The sequence below is a fragment of the Mesocricetus auratus genome, unplaced genomic scaffold (assembly GCF_017639785.1).
Source record: "Mesocricetus auratus isolate SY011 unplaced genomic scaffold, BCM_Maur_2.0 Super-Scaffold_100676, whole genome shotgun sequence".
Lineage (NCBI taxonomy): Eukaryota > Metazoa > Chordata > Mammalia > Rodentia > Cricetidae > Mesocricetus > Mesocricetus auratus.
In genome coordinates, this window is record NW_024429266.1 from 112,126,246 (window position 1) to 112,144,084 (window position 17,839).

At 45.1% G+C, this 17,839-nt stretch overlaps 2 protein-coding genes across 3 annotated transcripts in view; one reads left to right on the top strand and one right to left on the bottom strand.

Moving 5' to 3' along the window:
• The window catches only part of Igf2bp3 (insulin like growth factor 2 mRNA binding protein 3), a 133,881-nt gene extending 124,334 nt beyond the window's left edge, over nucleotides 1-9,547 (top strand). For both annotated transcript variants that reach the window (XM_005087116.4, XM_021223614.2), the window contains exons 12-15: nucleotides 3,643-3,717; nucleotides 6,247-6,378; nucleotides 7,027-7,140; nucleotides 7,464-9,547. In XM_005087116.4, coding sequence (XP_005087173.1) covers nucleotides 3,643-3,717; nucleotides 6,247-6,378; nucleotides 7,027-7,140; nucleotides 7,464-7,562 — 420 coding nt within the window. In that variant the 3' untranslated portion in view covers nucleotides 7,563-9,547. The remainder of the gene's footprint in view (nucleotides 1-3,642; nucleotides 3,718-6,246; nucleotides 6,379-7,026; nucleotides 7,141-7,463) is intronic.
• Nucleotides 9,548-9,980: 433 nt separating this feature from the next.
• Malsu1 (mitochondrial assembly of ribosomal large subunit 1) lies at nucleotides 9,981-17,479 on the bottom strand. Its single transcript, XM_005087115.4, has 4 exons — nucleotides 17,200-17,479; nucleotides 15,782-15,960; nucleotides 11,065-11,146; nucleotides 9,981-10,189 (listed from the first exon to the last, which is right to left on the bottom strand). Exons 1-4 carry the CDS (start codon nucleotides 17,438-17,440, stop codon nucleotides 10,002-10,004), a joined length of 690 nt encoding a protein of 229 aa, XP_005087172.1. The 5' UTR covers nucleotides 17,441-17,479; the 3' UTR covers nucleotides 9,981-10,001.
• Between the last annotated feature and the right edge of the window lie 360 nt (nucleotides 17,480-17,839).

A 17,839-nucleotide genomic window follows, 5' to 3' on the forward strand; every position in this document is an offset into this window, starting at 1 on the left:
GGACAGGGGGATGTAGTAGATTCTCTAAGGGAGTTGCCTATTGGTTGCTATGGGATAGTCTTCTGCCTATATTACATTCTTAGAACTTGGCCAGACAAAGCTGAAGGGGCAGCAGGGAAATGGAGTTTTTGTGTTGTCCACTAAGCATTTATTATGTAGCTGTGGACCATGGTGTCTGTCATAAGAGATCGCTGTGTGCTCTGCAGCTTCTGCAGCCTGTTGTGCTGAAGCAATTCAGTATTAGACAAAGGGAACTTGTGCATGTGAGCATCCGTGGAGGCCACAGGTTAATGTGTGTCTCCTCAGTCACGCCTATTTTATTCTCTGAGTAGGTGACATTGACCAGCTTACTGACTCCATGGGCTGCTTGGCCTTGAGTTTCAGGAATCCTCCTGTCTCTGCTTTTCCCAGCTCGGGGCTGTTTGTGGGTGCTGGGAATCCAAACATCCTATCAACTGAGCCATGTGCCCAACCTTGGGTTGTTGCTTTAAAACAAAGGTTACCAGGCTTGTACGTTCACAGCTTTCTCCAGGAAACAGTCTGTGAGAGCCTTTGTTTTTATGTTTTCAAAAGCTGCTTAAAACAAAACAAAGGCTTGATCATATAACATATAGATCCCACTTCTGGGTATCTGTCCATGAGAAATGAAACAGCATACCCTCCCCCAAAGAAAACTAGCTTTTTTTTTTTTTTTTTTTTTTGGTTTTACGAGACAGGGTTTCTCTGTTTTGGAGGCTGTCGGTCCAGCCTGGCCTCGAACTCACAGAGATCCGCCTGCCTCTGCCTCCCGAAAACTAGCTATTAATGACATTTTTATTGGTACCAACCCCAAATGCCCTTCGTGAAGATAAAATGTGATCCTCTGAGCAGTGAGTCTGCATACTAGAAACCACTGACTAGCGTCAGAACGGAAGTTCACATGCTGTGTGTGTCCATGTACAGGATGGTTCTGGAAAAGGCAGAGCTACAGGGACCTGGGGGTGTGCAGCAGAGCTGCTTGAGGTGACTCGGGGAGAGTGATGACTGCTCTGTGGTAACATAACCTGGGTATGTGTTTGTCAACCCATCAAACTGGATAACAGAAGATAAATTCAGCTGTGTGTAAATTAAATTAAAATGCAAAACACAGAAACAGCCCTTACACACAGAACAGACAGCAAAATCCAGGAAAGCAAATCTAACTAAAATCAGTAAGTGGTATAGGGACAGGCGTGGGAACAATGAAGTGTGGCTTGCTAGTTCTAGAGCTTTTGTAGATCAGTATTTGACAGGCTGAGAGATGACTCAGCAGTTAGGAGCACATACTGCCGTTGCCGAGGACCTCAGTTCAGTGTCCAGCACCCACATTGGCCCTTGACTTAAGCTTCAGGATCTGACACCCTCTTCTGGCCTCTGTGGGCACCTGTACTGAGGTACGCCCCATCCCCCAACACACTTACATACACTCATCTTTGAAAATGCCAATCTGACATATGCTCAGAGAGAGAGAGAGAGAGAACTTAGACTGTGGGAAGTCTGCATTGACAATTTCATGACCAAGTATAAAGTACCCACACTCACTCCTTCCTGCCTTCATGAGGTCTTCTAATGGGGCTGGAAAACTGTGTTTCCAGAAAGTCTGAAACACATAATCTGCAAGATTGGCGTCCTCTTTCACTATGTGGCACAGGGTTAGATATGGTTACCTTTCCCTCCATGTGAATGTCATTACACTGATACTGGGTTGGCTGGTTTGGCGTATGTGTGCACGTGTGCAGGACCTCAGCTGCGGAGGCACAGATAATGATTTATGGGAACGGACTCAGATATAGGTTAAATATAATTTATTTCGGGGAGAAGTCACTTACAGAAGAAGCAGATGGCCGCTGCAGGTTCCTGCTCTAAGGATCCGCACAGACTGCTCCCTGTGACCCGACCAGATGCAAGAGAGCCACCTCCCAGACCCCAAACCTAAACTCACTCCCAGTCACGTCCTCACCTGTGACCATGCCCAAAGGGGCGTGGTCAGCGCTACAGGTGCAGGCAGGGAGGATATCTCACGACACTCTGCTATCCTCCGCCATTGCTCTCTGCCTTATTTATTGCCTTGGGACAGGGTCTCTCGCTGAACTGAAAGCTTGCTGTTTTGGAATAGCTGGCCAGCCAGTATGTCTGGTAATCCACCTGTCTGTATTCTCTAATGTGGGGTTATAGGCACATGCAGTTGTACCTGGCTTTTTATGTGGGTGCTAGGGATTCAAACTCCAGTGTCTTGGGGGAAAAATATATATATATATATATAGTCAACATGAGTGCTCCTAGCCTTCACCCAGTTCATTGAGTGTATTTAAAACAACAACAAACCAACTGGAATGCTAAAGAATGATGCCTTTACAGTATTTCCTGTGGACAATCCCTAGCTTGGGCTAAATGCAAGGAACTATTTGCTTGTTTTTCAAATGCAAAACAAGTCAGTTCTCAGCATAAAGTATGTCTAGGCATCAGTTTGATTTTAGGTGACAGAAATGCTAGCTTAATTTTTGAAGGGAGCGGACAGCAAGACTTGAATTACTAAAGTCTTTCTAGAAGACTACATCAAGTAATTGGCAGTGATGGTCTTCAGCTGTAGAATTGGGCTTGCTTGTATTTTTTACTGCCGTTCTTACACAATTTTACAATGTAACAACTAAGTTTTATTTGCACAGCAAATGAGTAGCAACTGTCAGGGTCTCTCAGTCAAGCCAGAGTTTATCGATCAAGCTGTATGGCTACCTAGTTTGATCTGGGGAGCCCATCTTTGACTCTCAGAGCTGGAATTACAGGTGGGAATCCACACCCCCGTCCTTACATCCGCACAGCCATGAGCCATGGCTTCAGCCCAAATTTCATTAAAATGACTCCCCAGCAGGGTCACAAAATCCTTCCTTGTGGCTCTGGGCATGCTGGCTTCTCTTCCTACACAGTTTTCACTGTTTCCCCAGCCTGAGCTTTTGTGATTTCATACACTCCATGAAAACTGAAGTCTGAGTTTACCTGTGTCCTGCTCAGTTAACATTAGTAAACTTCCTGTGTTCTTCCAGTAAGTAGGCTTGGGAGCAATTTATTAATAGTCTCAGCAACAAAAGAGTATAAAAAGTTTAAACAATCCAGCCCCCCCTCCACCTCCCGCCCCCATTTAAGTATGAGAAGCGCAGATTGCTCTTTCCTCTGGAAGCTAATGGGATGCCATGGGTGTAGTGACCTCACAACTTAGGAGTCCAGAGCTCTTGCCTTGATACCACGCTTCATGTACCAGTGGAGTTGCTACCGGGAGCCAGGTAGTGGGCACACCAAGCTCTTTCAAGTCTATAAACTTATGGGTCAGGCCCCTTAATGCCCTCAGCCCTCAGTGCTCCCATTGATCATTCTTTAGCTGGATGTTGGTATGGGTTAGCTCAATGATGGTACATGAAGTTTTACATTAGAGTCAGGTGCCATTGAAATACTCAGTAGTGTGCTATGTCTGGGTGGCCCATATTAATCACAGCCTCTCCATAATTCCTTTCCAGAAGGCATTTAATCCCCCAGCTCAGTCAGTCATGTGCAGGTGTCAAGCTGGTTGGCCTAAGGTTTGGCAATGACACCAGAAAGTATCCTAACTGGCTGCTGTTGGGTCTGTTACAGATCGCTCCAGCCGAAGCACCAGATGCTAAAGTGAGGATGGTGATTATCACTGGACCGCCAGAAGCTCAGTTCAAGGTATGTGCTGTGGAGGGCACAGGTAACCAGAGGGAGCAAAATGCTGCTGCCTTCTCCTGCATCAGTGGAGCTTCTAAAGATCAGAGTGGAGCCATGTATGGCATTGGTTTACTGTCACCATTGAGATGGTGGGACCTTAACGCTCACATCCACAGCTGCCTGCTGGTGAGCCTTGGAAACCCACCTGTCTGCAGCATCCCTTCTGTCTTAGAGATGCTCTAGCCTTTACAGTGGCCCCTTTTCTCTTAGCCTTCACCAACAGTGTCGTAGGATTTCAGTTAGGAAGACTGGAGTTATTACAGCATGTGGTCTGGCCTGAACTACTGTACATTTATTGGTATCTGGGGTCCTTTGGAGCTGGAAAATCTCCATGTGTTCTGAGGTTATGGAGACAACTAGACCCTCATTTCAAATCCTAGTATGGCCATTTACCATTTGTATGACCTTAGACAAGTTGTCATTCTCCCCAGTTCCTCTTCTATAGAATGCCCAGAAGCACCGCCATCCTAGCTAAGGTATAAGCAACACGTACAATGCTTAGACTAGTGCCGGAAACAATAGCACAACCTCACGCGCTGACCCCACTGAGCCAGCCAGTGAAGCCAGTCTCACGCGCCTTCATTCCAGTGTGGGACATCTGGGCATAGGCAACTGCTGAATTCATGAATCCAACACCTACAATTTCTTTTTAAGTTACGTGTATTTATGTATGGAAGAAGCACATCCATGCCTCATGACACGCATGTAGAGGTCAGACAACAACTTGTGTGAGTCAGCCTTCTCCCACCAGGTGGGTCCCGGGGATTGAACTCAGGTTGTTGGGCTCAGTGGCGAGTACTTTACCTGCTGAGCCAGCTCAGCAGCTGCACACCTGTGTCTGGGTCTGGTGTCCGCTAACAGCGTCCACTGTCAGCCTTCCTTAGTCTCTGCTGTCTGTGCACACACTGCTGTACTGCCTGCAGCTCAGCATCTCTGTTGGGAAGGAAAGGACTGACGGAGCCTTGCTGTGCAAGTGCTCTGCCCTGACCTCTGCTGTTTTGTTTAAGCCATCCATCAAGGAATAAGTCAATGAACATCTAAAGCTGCTTTCACACCATTTGCAGAGAGAATAGACCACACAAATGCGTTGATATGTTGAATGGCCACCGCCTAGGCACCAAGGTGAAGTTTACCCCTCCCAGCAGCCTCATAGTCCAAATTGGAAATGTTAAAAACCAGGCTATGAGTGTGATACTTTCTTGCATGTGAGGAACCACAGGCTTGATACCCACCACACAGGTGTGCACATATGGTACAGACATACGTGCAAACCACTCGGGACACATAAAGATAAATTCTTTAAAGAGAATTTATAGATCTTATTGTTATGTATATGGGTGTTTTACCTCCAAGCTTTATCAGGTACATGCCCATAGAGACCAGGTCCAGGCATCAGATCCCTGGAACTGTAGTTACAGAGGTTATTAGCTATCATGTGGGTGCTGGTAGTCAAACCTGGGTCCCTTGGAAGAATACCCAGTTCTCTTAACTGCTATCTCCCCACCCCCACACCCCACAAAAAAAATGGAATGGAGAGTAGAAGTGACTTTTGTCTTTTCTCTAGTTCCCTCAAATGAGCTTAGCATCTCTGCACCCATGAACATATGGCTATTTGGGTTTTTATGGTTTGTCTTAGCAGCTTGTCAGATTAGCCTAACTTCCCAACTTAGACTTGAAGTGTATGAAAATAAATTAACGGTTGCACAGGAAGTTCCTTACATACAGCATACAATACACAGGCATGCTAGTGGAGTACCAGAAGTGTACGCTAACTTGACTTCTGCAGCCTTTTAGGGAGAGGGAGGAGGGAGACAGGATGTCACTCTGACCCAGGCTAGCCTCAGACTTGGAGTAGTGCTCCTCCTCAGCCTCCCAAGTGCTGGGACTCCACACATGGTGCCAGCATCCTCACCTCCGTAAAGCCGAAGTCTCCTGAGTAAGAGAATGGTTTAACTAGAAAGTGTTCATTTTGGCTGGTGTCTTCCGTTTAGACACGGGCTTTGGCCCCTTGTGAACCTGGTGTCCCTGACTGTAGTTCTTTCCTAGTTTCTTTTGCTCAAGAAAACTGCAATCTGTTTCTTATTGCCAGAGGAGAGGCTTTAAGAGGGAGAGTGGTCCTTTCCCATAAAGTCATGTTTAATTAGTCCTACTAATTGCTTTTATTTGCAGCGGAATCTGGCTTATTCTCTGTAGTTGGTGTACAGACTGGGTCTCACAATGACATCATTACAAATGCATCATTGGATTTTGCCCCTGCTTTACCCTCCTTTTGTCAGTAACTCACATTTCTTGTCTATGAAACAATTGCTGTCAACCCTCTCTGGGGCTCCTAGCTGCTGTTAATGTTATGCAACTGTCAGGCTTCATTCCAGATGTTGATGTACCACTGCTCTGGATGTATATTCCAGGCTGGTTTAGGCCATCTTCAAAGTTAACCGACCTTTTGTTTCAAGTATGAATGACACTGATATGCTGCGTTGTCATCTGTAGGCTCAGGGAAGAATTTATGGAAAAATTAAAGAAGAAAACTTCGTTAGTCCTAAAGAAGAGGTGAAACTTGAAGCTCACATCAGAGTGCCATCGTTTGCTGCGGGCAGAGTTATTGGGAAAGGAGGCAAAACGGCAAGTACCCCAGCCGGGGCGGCCACGCTGCGGCCCTGCACGGACACTGCTCGTCCCCGAGCTTTGGCTCCTTTATAAGAAGCGGGCCCACCTTGCCAGTGTTTGGAGAGGTCCCCTTGTGACTCTAACCTGCTAGTGAGACTTCTGCATATTCAGACCAGGGACTTGCAAGGGGTGTCCAGCATTATCTGACTCATAGAACCTTAACTTTTTATTCTATAAACCCTAAAATTTTGTTGGGCGATGGTGGCACATGCCTTTAATCCCAGCACTTGGGAGGCAGAGGCAGGCGGATCTCTGTGAGTTCGAGGCCGGGCTGGACCGACAGCCTCCAAAACAATAGAGAAACCCTGTCCCGTAAAACCAAAAGCCAAAACAAAACAAAACCCTAAAATTTTACAAATATCAAACTGCAAAAGGTAGCTTGCAGTCTTTCTCAACTAAGTCGTTTCCAGACTTAAAACTTTGAAGTATAGAACACGCCCTGAGCAGAACTGGGTTTCTTTGGCAGGCCTTGGTTCTAGTCATATTAAAATGGGAACTGTAGCTCAGCAGAAGATAAATAGATGACACGCTGTGTGTCTGGCATATAATAATTGCTTGAAAACAGGCTTTTAATGCTTAGTAATATGATTTTCTCTATTTCAGGTGAATGAACTCCAGAACTTATCAAGTGCTGAAGTTGTTGTTCCCCGTGACCAGACACCTGATGAGAATAACCAAGTTGTTGTCAAAATAACTGGTCACTTCTATGCTTGCCAGGCAAGTGGCTTCTAAAATGCCAGGTTCCTAAGCTGTCAGAAGGCCTCCCGTTCCACATGCACACACGTGACCCTCTTGGGTGCGTAGGGTTCAGTGTCGGGTGGGGGTGCTGGAGTATGCTGTTCTGCTGTTACCCAGGCGGCCCTCAACTCCTAGGCTTGAGGTCCCCGCACCTGAGCTTCTGTGCTCAGGCACTGTCCCTGGCTGTGCTTGGTGCATCTGGTATTCCTTTCCGACAGCACACTAAGTGTTTCAGCTTGATGCTTTGAGAGTAACTTGTAACTTTGGACTATGTGGATTCTACAAAGTCTGTCCTTTTGTAGGTTGCCCAGAGGAAAATTCAGGAAATCCTGTCTCAGGTGAAGCAGCACCAGCAGCAGAAGGCTCTGCAGAGTGGACCCCCTCAGTCAAGGCGGAAGTAAGGGCTCAGGAGACAGCCACCACAGAGGCAGATGCCAAACCAAAGACAGATTTGCTTAACCAACAGACGGGCGCTGACCCATCCAGAATCACACGCACGGGCATTTCCCTAGCCGGTTGTTTCTGAGGACCAGGCGACTTGAACTCCTGTCTCTGTGAGAATGTATACTTTATGCTCTCTGAAATGTACGACACCCAGCTTTAAAACAAAAAAAGGAAAAAAGTGGGGGTAGGGAAAGAGCTCCGCACTTCCCTTGTGATATCAAAGCACAGCAATGTGCTAGTTTTTAACATCCTCTTTAATGCCAGAAATCGGCATAAATGGTACATTCACTAAATTCATCAAATAAATTAGAAAAAAATAGATCGTTTTTAAGTCCAATTGTTGAAATTGGATCAAAGTAGAATCTCCACAGGAACGTGCCATTAAGTCATTAGAGTAGAGCTGTTGTTTCCTGTTTCTCTAACACTAACGTGGGTAACTTAAGGGAAGTGCCCACCGCTGCGGGCGGGTGGGCGGGGTATTAGACGTGCATTTTTACTCAACTACCTCAGGTATTCAGTAATACAGTTAAAAGCAAAATTATTCCTTTTTTGAAAATTTTATATACTTTATAAAGAAACTCCAACCGTTTTTAAAAAAATAAAATAAAATTTAACAGTTATCAGCTGATAGGCAAATAATTGAGAAAGGGATTTTACGTCTGGCTGATAACAGTAAAGTTGGAAAACTAATTTTGCATTTTTTGAGCCTTTTGACCATAGTTGGAAAGATTTGGAGCAGTGCCTATTCTTGGAGAGCAGCAATGCCATGTATTCCTGTCTACAGTTGGGCAGGTTCTAACAGCAGAGTGGTGGCGGGTTTTGGAATGGCTAACCTGAAAAGAGCTTCAGAAGACTTGGATTTGTTTTGGCTATGTTCGTGAATGCATGAATGCTTTGTCACTACCTAAAGGAAACACATCCGTGAAGAACTGCAGAATTTAAACAAAACCAGCTTGAGTTTGTCTCACAGGATGCTCAGCTTGCTAACACATGTGAGATCAGGTGGATACTGTGGTGGATACTCCACAAGAGAACTGCTTTGTGGAGACCGGGGAGTCAGGTGGTGTGACGGTGAGGGCAACGAGAAGCTCTGTCTCCTTGTGCCAGGCACTGTCATGAGCCTGACTATGCTATTGGAAGATTTGTGTGCAGTGGAAGTCAGTCCACTGAAAACATTATCTGGAATGCGGCAGGGTTTCTGTGTGCCCTGCTCACCTGACAGTAAGTACAGGAAGGAATGCATGCAGCAAATGGTTTTGGGAAAGGTCTGTGAAAACACCTGACTGTTGAAAGCAAAGCCCTTTGCCCCTTCCCTCGCTCAGTGGCAAAGCCCTGTGGGTGGTCCTCAAGGCCCTGCTGCTCTCTGAGTTGTTTTTATTACTCTGTTCATAAGGTGGTTACGGTCTATCACACTGGGCCTTGAGGGCATTATGTAACCCTGCAGAAAGTCATTTTGCCTCATTAGTATTTCAAGATTAACTTCTACATGCTTTTAAGTTTTTTTCTGAGCATCAGCATATCAGTGGTTTGAAAAATTTTTGTAAAGCCAGTTTATTTAGTAGTTTTATCCAAAAAGTGCCCCCTTTTACAACTGATTTAAAGTGACCTGTTCTGCTTGAATTTCAGGGGAGATATGTTTAAGGCCAGAATACTTCCTCAGTATTTGGGTTTTACAGTTTTTTTCTTTAAAAACTGACAGGTGCTACATTTATATCTGCTGGTTTCAATTCTGCCATGTTTCACATCTAGCCTTTTAGAGTGGCAAATCATGTTTTACTTTCACTTAAGCATTGGTAGTGTGGAGTACCTGGTACAAAGAGTAATCCTATAATTGAGTTTGTATTCACCACATATGGATCATTTTTCATCTATAACGTGCCCCAAATGCAGCTTCATTTTCCAGGTACCTTGATGCAGAATAAAGCCTTCATCATAAGCCACAGCTTTGTGCAGTGTTTTCAGTTGAGTGCTGTTGAGTCTGTTTCTACGATACCCATCTTACACTAGGCAGTGATCCACCAGTGAGTTGTTTTTTTCAGCCCTGCCTGGTACATCAAGGTGAACCTTGATTATCCTACTTAATATGAACAAATAACTACAGTTTTGCATGGCTTTTCCTAATAATCTAAGTAATCTGAACAGAGAGAATTTTGAGTTAATCTTGGAGATCAGTGCTAAGATCCTAACCCTGATAGGATCTCAAGGATAAAGGCAGTGTGCTGAAAACTGGGATTGAGTTACTGGTCCTTGGCCTGTGAGCTAGTTTTTATCTACAGTCTGCACAGCCGTCATCAGCATGAGTGTCCAAAAGGTTGACTGAGCAGACAGGGCTGGCTAGACCTGCACTTGCAGATGGCTCAGACACATCTAAGGGATGAAAGGCATTATTACTTAGTTTATTCACATTTGAACTCCACTGGAGTCAGGGATGCTGTGTCATCTTCTAGTCCAAGAATGAAGTCTTCAGGTAATGTCTCTGCTTCTATCTGAGCTAACTGGTCATCAAAGGAACGTAGAGTCCATAATTTCTCTAATTCGTAGGTTTCTCTGGTTTCTGGAAGCATCAAATGGATCACCATACTGCCTATCAAGAACAGATAAAAATTACAATGAAGAAAATGCATTTGCTTATTTTTATCAATGCTTCTATCCCTCACCTTGGACTTCTGAGCAGATGGTGCGTTCCTTCCTACAAAGGGATGCTGTGTTTGTTAGCACATCTGCCATTTAGCATGGAAACGAGGTCAACATGTAGCATCAATGACTATTGTTAGCCTTATCCAAGAGAATGCAAGTTGGTCTTCCAGATTCCTCTGGTCATACCATCAACAACCAAGAGGATTGGGCTATAATGTAAGCAGGCAAGCCGATAGGGCATTTAATTAGTGATTGATATGGTGGTGCTATCTCTTGACTGGTGGTTCTATAAAAAAGCAGGCTGAGCAAGTCACCAATAAGCCTGTAAGCAGCACTCCTCCATGGCCTTTTCATCAGCTCCTTCTTGTCCTAATTGCTTTTGTCAATGATCAGCTGTTAAATGGAAATGTCAGTAAGACAAATCCTTCCCACCGCAGCCAGCGACTATGACAGCTTGCAAGTATATGTAGGCTAAAATCTCAGGTGCCTGCCTCCTGGCGCCAAGTAGGCATGTGGCTAGCTATTGTTTTCTCTTAGTACATTTGTGGCTGGGAGGTGTTTTGAAACTGGCATATTAATACACCTGTTACTCATCTGTGTGGCCCCTTGCATATATAGCATATAGTGTGTCTGTCCAGAGTACTTTGGTTAGGCAAAGCTTTCACATGTGAATAACACCACCTAAGCTATAATTAAAATCAATTTTTTGTTACCTGAAACCAATTTCAAAAATCTTAATATGCACACACCAGCTTTTTTTGTAGCTGAAAACAAAGTTTAAATAATGTGTATTTATCTGTAAATTGCACAACAGTCACTTACCAAAGTCCACACACAGCCAGTCATCAGTGTCCTTCCCTTCGATTTTGACATATGGATCACTTCTACATTTCAGGTGTTTATACTGGGGAAAAAAATGGGTCATGCATTTAAGGGAGAGTCTCTGCACCTATTTAGGACATAGCCATTCATTTCTCACAGCCATCACAGGCAATTATGATTGCCCCATGATTCATGATTTAGAGAAAATAATTTTATCCCTGAATCCTCTCCTCAGCTATATTTCTCTGGACTCAAATGCCAAATCGTTCTAAGAAGGCCCCCTCACTCATCCCAAGTGCTAAGCACTACACAAGGAGTCTGTCTTAAAAAAAAAATCTACAGGATCAAATTACCACGAAGATTTAATATGCAAAAGTGTGTGTGTGTGTGTGTGTAAAACAGCTGAAAGAATAAACATCGGATTTCAATTACCCTACCTTCAATAATAGATAAAGCAATCACATTTGTAAGGGTCTTGATCAATGCTTATCATTTAGACCCACTGAACAGATCATTCCATGTCACAACTGTTATAACAGAAACAGTCTATGGCAACACACATTAACCAACGCTAAATAAATGAGTAACTTTTTAAAAATCTGTCATTTTGAGACAGGGTCTCACTATGTAGCTCTGGCTGATCTCAAACTCAGATCTGCTTGCCTCTGCTTCCTAAATGCTGGGATTAAAGGCTTACGATACCACACCCAACTTTTAAAGAACTAATGATCATATATAAAATCCACGAATTAGGAAATCTATCCAAGACTTTCACAAGGCAGACTCCAAAGTGATTTGTAGCAGTTACTAAATTGAAGGTGAAAGTCTAAAATGTGGAGGCAAAATTCAGCAAGGAGACTGAAACATTGAAAAACAAATATTTGAATGCCAGGTATGGTGGCACAAGCCTTTAGTCCCAGCATTCAGGAGGCAAAGGCAGCCATATCTCTGCCAATCCAAGGCCAGCCTGGTCTCCACAGTGAGTTCTGGGGTAGGCAAAGCAGGGCTACATGGAGAAAAAGAGAACCAAAAGGGGAATAAAAAGGAAATATTTAAAATGAAGGAGATGGTCAATCAATTAAAAAAAAAAAAAAAAACAAGACTGTGGTCACCAGTGACAGACAAGGCAATGCATAGTAACAATGAGTTCCATCCAAGAAAAGCAAGGTTAGCTCAACATACCAAAAAAAAAATCAAATATACCATATAAATAACTGAAAGAAACCACATAATCATTTCAGTTGATGCTGGAATGCTTGCCTTTGTGACAAAAGTTTTAGGAACTTAGGAATACATAGAACATGCCTCAAAATAATCAAGGCTACTACCTATAACAAACAGGTGTCAACATTATGTTAAGTGGGGACACACAATATTTCCTCTAAAATCAGGATCAGGACAAGGATGCCCATTAATTCCTCTTATTTGATACAGTACTGTAAGTTTTAGCTGTAGCAATTAGGTAAAACAAAGACACAAAAGAGAAAACAGCCAGGCGTTGGTGGTGCACACCTTTAATCCCAGCAAAGGCAGAGGCAGGTGGATCTCTGCGAGTTCGAGACCAGCTTGGTCTACAGAGCAAGTTCTAGGACAGCCTCCAAAACAATACAGAGAAACCCTGTCTTGGGAAAAAAGAGAAAAAACAAAGAATTAGGCCAGTTTAATCTCAGCAATTGGGAGGTAGAGTTGAGCAGATCTTTGAGTTCAAAGCCAGTCTGGTCTGCAGAATTAGTTCCAGAACAGCCAGAGAGCTACACAGACAAACAAACCCACCCAAGTATGGGGCCGTACACCTCCAGTCCCAGCACTCAGGAGGCAGAATCAGATGTATCTCTTTGAGTTCCAGGCCAGCCTAGTGTTTTACAGTTGAGACCTTGTCTCAAAAAAAGAAATAGATAGATAAATAAAAGGCAAACCAACCCCTTATTTTGGTTTTTGTTTTTTTTTTTAAGATTTATTTATTACATATACAGTGTTCTGCCTACATGCCAGAAGAGGGCACCAGATTGAATTTTTAAGATTTATTTATTATGTATAGAGCATTCAGCCTTGGATGGCTGAAGAGGGCACCAGATCTCCTTATAGATGGTTGTGAGCCAGCATATGGTTGCTGGGAATCGAACTCAGGACCTCTGGAAGAGCAGTCAGTGCTCTTAACCTCTGAGCCATCTCTCCAGCCCCTCAAGCCAGGTGCCTTTAATCCCAGCACTTGAGGCAGAAGCAAGCAAATCTCTATGAGTTCAAGGCCAACCTGATCTACATAGTTCTAGGACAGTTAGGGCTACAGAGAAACCCTGTCTTGAAATTTCAACAAAACAAAACTTCAAAAACAATTAAGTATATAGGAATTATCAAGCCAAAGAAGAGTCAGAACTCTACAACAGAAACTTGAGGACAGGAAGAAGAAACTCACAGAAGACACTCAGAAGGAAAGAGTGAAGATGGCTTTACTACCTGAGCTAATTTACTGGTTTAATGCAATACCTACCAAAATTCCAGTGTCATATTTCACAGGTTAAGAAAAAGAAGAAAAAGAATTTATGTGGAACAAAAGACCATGAATAGCCAAAGCAATCCTAAGGAGTAGGAACAACGCTGACCTCAAATTATACCAGAGTCACTCTGATGGACAGACTGCCACAGGTATAAAAATAGACAAGTAGGGGCTAGAGAGTTGGCCCTGTACTTAAGAGCGAGCATGTATTGCTTTTGAAGGGACCTGGGTCCAATTCCCAGTACCATGTGGTTGCTCACAACCATCAGTAACTCCAGTTCCAGGGGATCAAACACAATCTTCTGAGCTCCAAGGGCACCAGGTATACAAGTGGTGCACACACATACATGCAAGCAAGCACAAAATTTTTAAAGTAAGAAAATCGCCAGTTGGTGGTGGTGCATGCCTTTAAGGCTACAGAAAAGACGAGTAGGCCTCTGACACAAGGAAACTCCAGATCCTCTGGCGTCCTGGAGTCTAGGGCCAAAACTGAACACAGCCTAGCCTCCTAAATGCTTGGTTCCTGGGAACTGGCCACAAAAGAAACTCCAGGAGGGACCAAAACCTCCCCTGCAGTCTCCAGGATATAGTTCTGAAAACTACTAGTGTCTAAGTACAACAGGCCACCTTCAAGTAACAAGACAATGCCATAGAAACCACAGAATGTTCCCTCTCAGCACTGACCAATGAAAATAATTGGTACACAGGTATTTCGTGCCAAAATATGACTTTGAGAAATTCTCCTGACTGTTCCCAAATGTCAACCAGTCATAAACCAACCCGTACCTACTGATGTAATCCTGTAACTTTTGTCTTTAAAACCTAGCAGTAGACTGGGAACTTTACTCACTGGAGGCTGCTGCGTCAGCTTGCTAGACAGGGTCCCTGTCATGGTTGAATAACAATTAAAACCTTGCTTTTACAGTTTAGTGGGTCTGTCTTCATGGTGGTCTCTGGGAACTTTGCAACTTGGGCACAACAGATAATAAGTTTTAATTTTAAAAAAGTTAAAAACAGAAGCCGGGCGGTGGTGGTGCACGCCTTTAATCCCAGCACTCAGGAGGCAGAGGCAGGCGGATCTCTGTGAGTTCGAGACCAGCCTGATGGCTATATATACTTTTTCTTCCTGTTCTGAATCACATTCAACTGGAAAATGAACCCTCTTCCTTTCACACTGAATTCACAGGGCAAGGGTTACTATATTTCACGTTTACCTTCCTGATACTGTTAGTGTTTGGGGAACACCCTAGCAGATGAACCTGTGCTATGGTACCTGAATAAGGTCGAGTAAGCAAGCTAGAGAAAGGCAGAGTTCCTCTTTAAAACAAAACACCTTTCCTAAGTTGCTGTCACCATAGCAACAAAAACAAAAGTAGGACAAGAAGCATTGCCTAGAATGCTTTGGAAATCACAGCCACATGTGGAAACTGTTTAAAATGTGGCTAGTTTAATTGAAGAACTGCATTTCAAAGTCTGATATACATCTGAATAGCCATTTCTGGAAATGGAGAGAAGGCTCAGCACTTGTTGTGGGCTGCAGAAATGGCTCAGTGGCTGACTATTCCTCCAAAGGTCCTGAGTTCAATTCCCAGTAACCACATGGTGGTTCACAACCATCTGTAATGAAATCGGGTGCCCTCTTCTGAACTGCAGGCATACATGCAGGCAGAACACCATACTAAATAATAAATAAATATTTAAAAAAAAAAGAGCATTTGTTGCTCTGCCAGAGGCATAGGCTCAATTCCGAGCAACTACATGGCAGCTCACAACTTCCTTTAACTCCAGTTCTACAGGGTCACACACCTTCCTCTGACCTCTGAGGGCATGAGGTATACACATAAAACAAAAATGTTAAATCTTTTAAAGAAATTTTAAAAATCTTTCAATGGCCACTTGTGGCTAGAGGCTATCATACTGGTGCTGTTCTAGAACACTGGTGCTGTTCTGACATGTACTGTCTTCTGACTTGTTTCAGTGTATTAATTTTTTCTGTCACAAAAGACAAGAATTTAAAATACCTCGATTCAACAGAGCTAAATACTTGTTCCCAAGCCTTTCACTATGCAAAACCATAAAATGGGCTCTTGGAAACTCTGAGATCTGTGCTTTCTCTGTAGCCTCTCATAGTGGCTTATCCCAAGAGTTATTCTTCCCACCCTGATGTACTATAAGTTATTCTTTCTGTAGAGGCTGAAAACAAAAGAGAGCATAGCGCCCTACCATCTTCACAATGTAGTAGGCCATAGCGTGTAAGTGTCTGCTGGAAGTCCCACTACCAACTACAAAGTAGTCTGTGTATCTCATTTCTGGAGGAACCTTGATCACACAGATGTCTCTTGCATTTTCTTGCCGCAGAAGTGAAACCAGCATATCGATGTCAAACTTGGCGCCAATGTGATCTGAAATGTAGAAGCACTTGTGTCAGATGGCCAAGGGGAAAAAAGACCTACAACACAGCTCCTCCAAGAGTGCATTTATATCCAAAATGCTTTGGTGAACAACAGGCAGGAGGCTCCCAAGTTCAAGGCTATGTCTAAAACAATTAAAACACTAAAAAACCGAGAATGTTGCTCAGTGGAGGGATGCTTGCCTCGCATGTGCAAGGCCTTGGGTCCAATTCCCAATACCATCTGTACTCAAAACCAACCAGTCAACCAACCAACCAAAACATCAGCTCAAAACTGAACCTGGCAGTAGTTTCTGGAGTCACAGTTAAGTTTTTCTAAGCAGAATGCTCAGATCACACAGACACTGAATACATTTGCTATTACCAAAGCAAATGTACCAAAGCAGCAAAGGCTTCCCGTCCCCTGGTACTGGAATAAACACAGCAAATGCAGATGTGCTGCACGCAGCGGCACGACTTGCGGAGATGGCAGTGTCATGGGGCATGTTAGACGGATCACAGCCACAAAGGGTTACTGAACTTTACTTGTGAGGGAGGCGGGCTCTCAAGAATTGTCTGGTCCACAGCCTTCAACGGGTATGAAGAGACATGGCTGCCGGGACTAGTGCTGCTGAGACCCGTCAGTTAAGAGTTAACAACATAAGAGGGTCTCATTTTGAAGCATGTTTTTCTTATTGAGCACTCTAGTTTACCAACTGTTACCTTGTCTTTTTGTTAGCGATTTAGACACTGTGTTCTAAAACACGAATAGTGGGGTGTAAGTTCAAAGCGGACTCCAAAGCCCCTGCTAGTTAGGAGCATCAAAGGCTCACCCTCTCATAGTCTACCATCTCTCGGATGTTACCGACCACCTCTCGTGCTTCCGGAACCGCTGGCAGTACCTGACGGATCTTAACTAGGCTCCAACTCCTCTTAAATCTGACACTGGCCAAGCTCCGGGTTGCTCAGACTCCTCACGCCCCAACACTCTCAAAAACCCGTTTCCTACGACCCTGGGTAGATCTTGAGGCGAGGTGAGGATCCCTGGGGCTGAGATGCCAAGGGCCGGGCGTGACCAGTCTGGGGTTTTGAAGACTGCAAGTCTCCTAGCTCTGCCAGAGGAAAGCGGGGGGCCGCCACCTCTGAGGTCCCTTCCAGCTCTGGGTAAGTTCTGCGACTCACCCCGGAAGCGCACAGAGCAGCCCAGGGCCTCCTGGGTGAGGCCCGGCCACCAGCCGTCCTGCCCGCGTACCTGCGGCTCGGGGCTGCGGGGCAGCGTCGCCGTCGGCCGGCTCGTCCAGCTGAGGCCCGCGGGGCAGGCTGCTCGCCGCGCTCGGGGTCAGGCCGGGCGCGGGCCCCGCAGAAAGCCATCGCCCTGCCAGCCGAGGAAGCCGGGGAACCGAGGACACCGCGGGGCCCGCTCGCTGCGGGACCACCCCGCGCCACAGCAGCGGCCGCCACAGACGCCGCGCAGGCCACCAGCCGGCGCTCATGGCTGTCGCCGCGACTTCTCCCGGGGCCGCGGTCCTCCGAGCGGCTCCAGGATTCTGCGTCATGGCGTGGGCGGGGCCACGGCCCGGAGACTGGGACGGATTGGCCCGGGAGCAGTTACCGAGGAGCGAGGGGGAGGGAGCGGTGGTGGGGCGCCACTTTCAGTTCTAGGCCGGGCTTCTCCAAAGAGCTGGTTCCAGCACAGCCAAGACTGCACAGAGGAACCCCGTCTCCAAAAAGGAAACAAAAGCATAACAAAACAAAAAAGTGAGTCCAAGTAATCTCTATGGGGCTGAAGAGTGATGGCTCAGCGGTTAAAGCACCAGCTGCTCTTCCAGAGGACCTGGGTTCGATTTCCAGAGCCCACATGGTGGTTCACGACCTTTTGTAACTCCACTTCC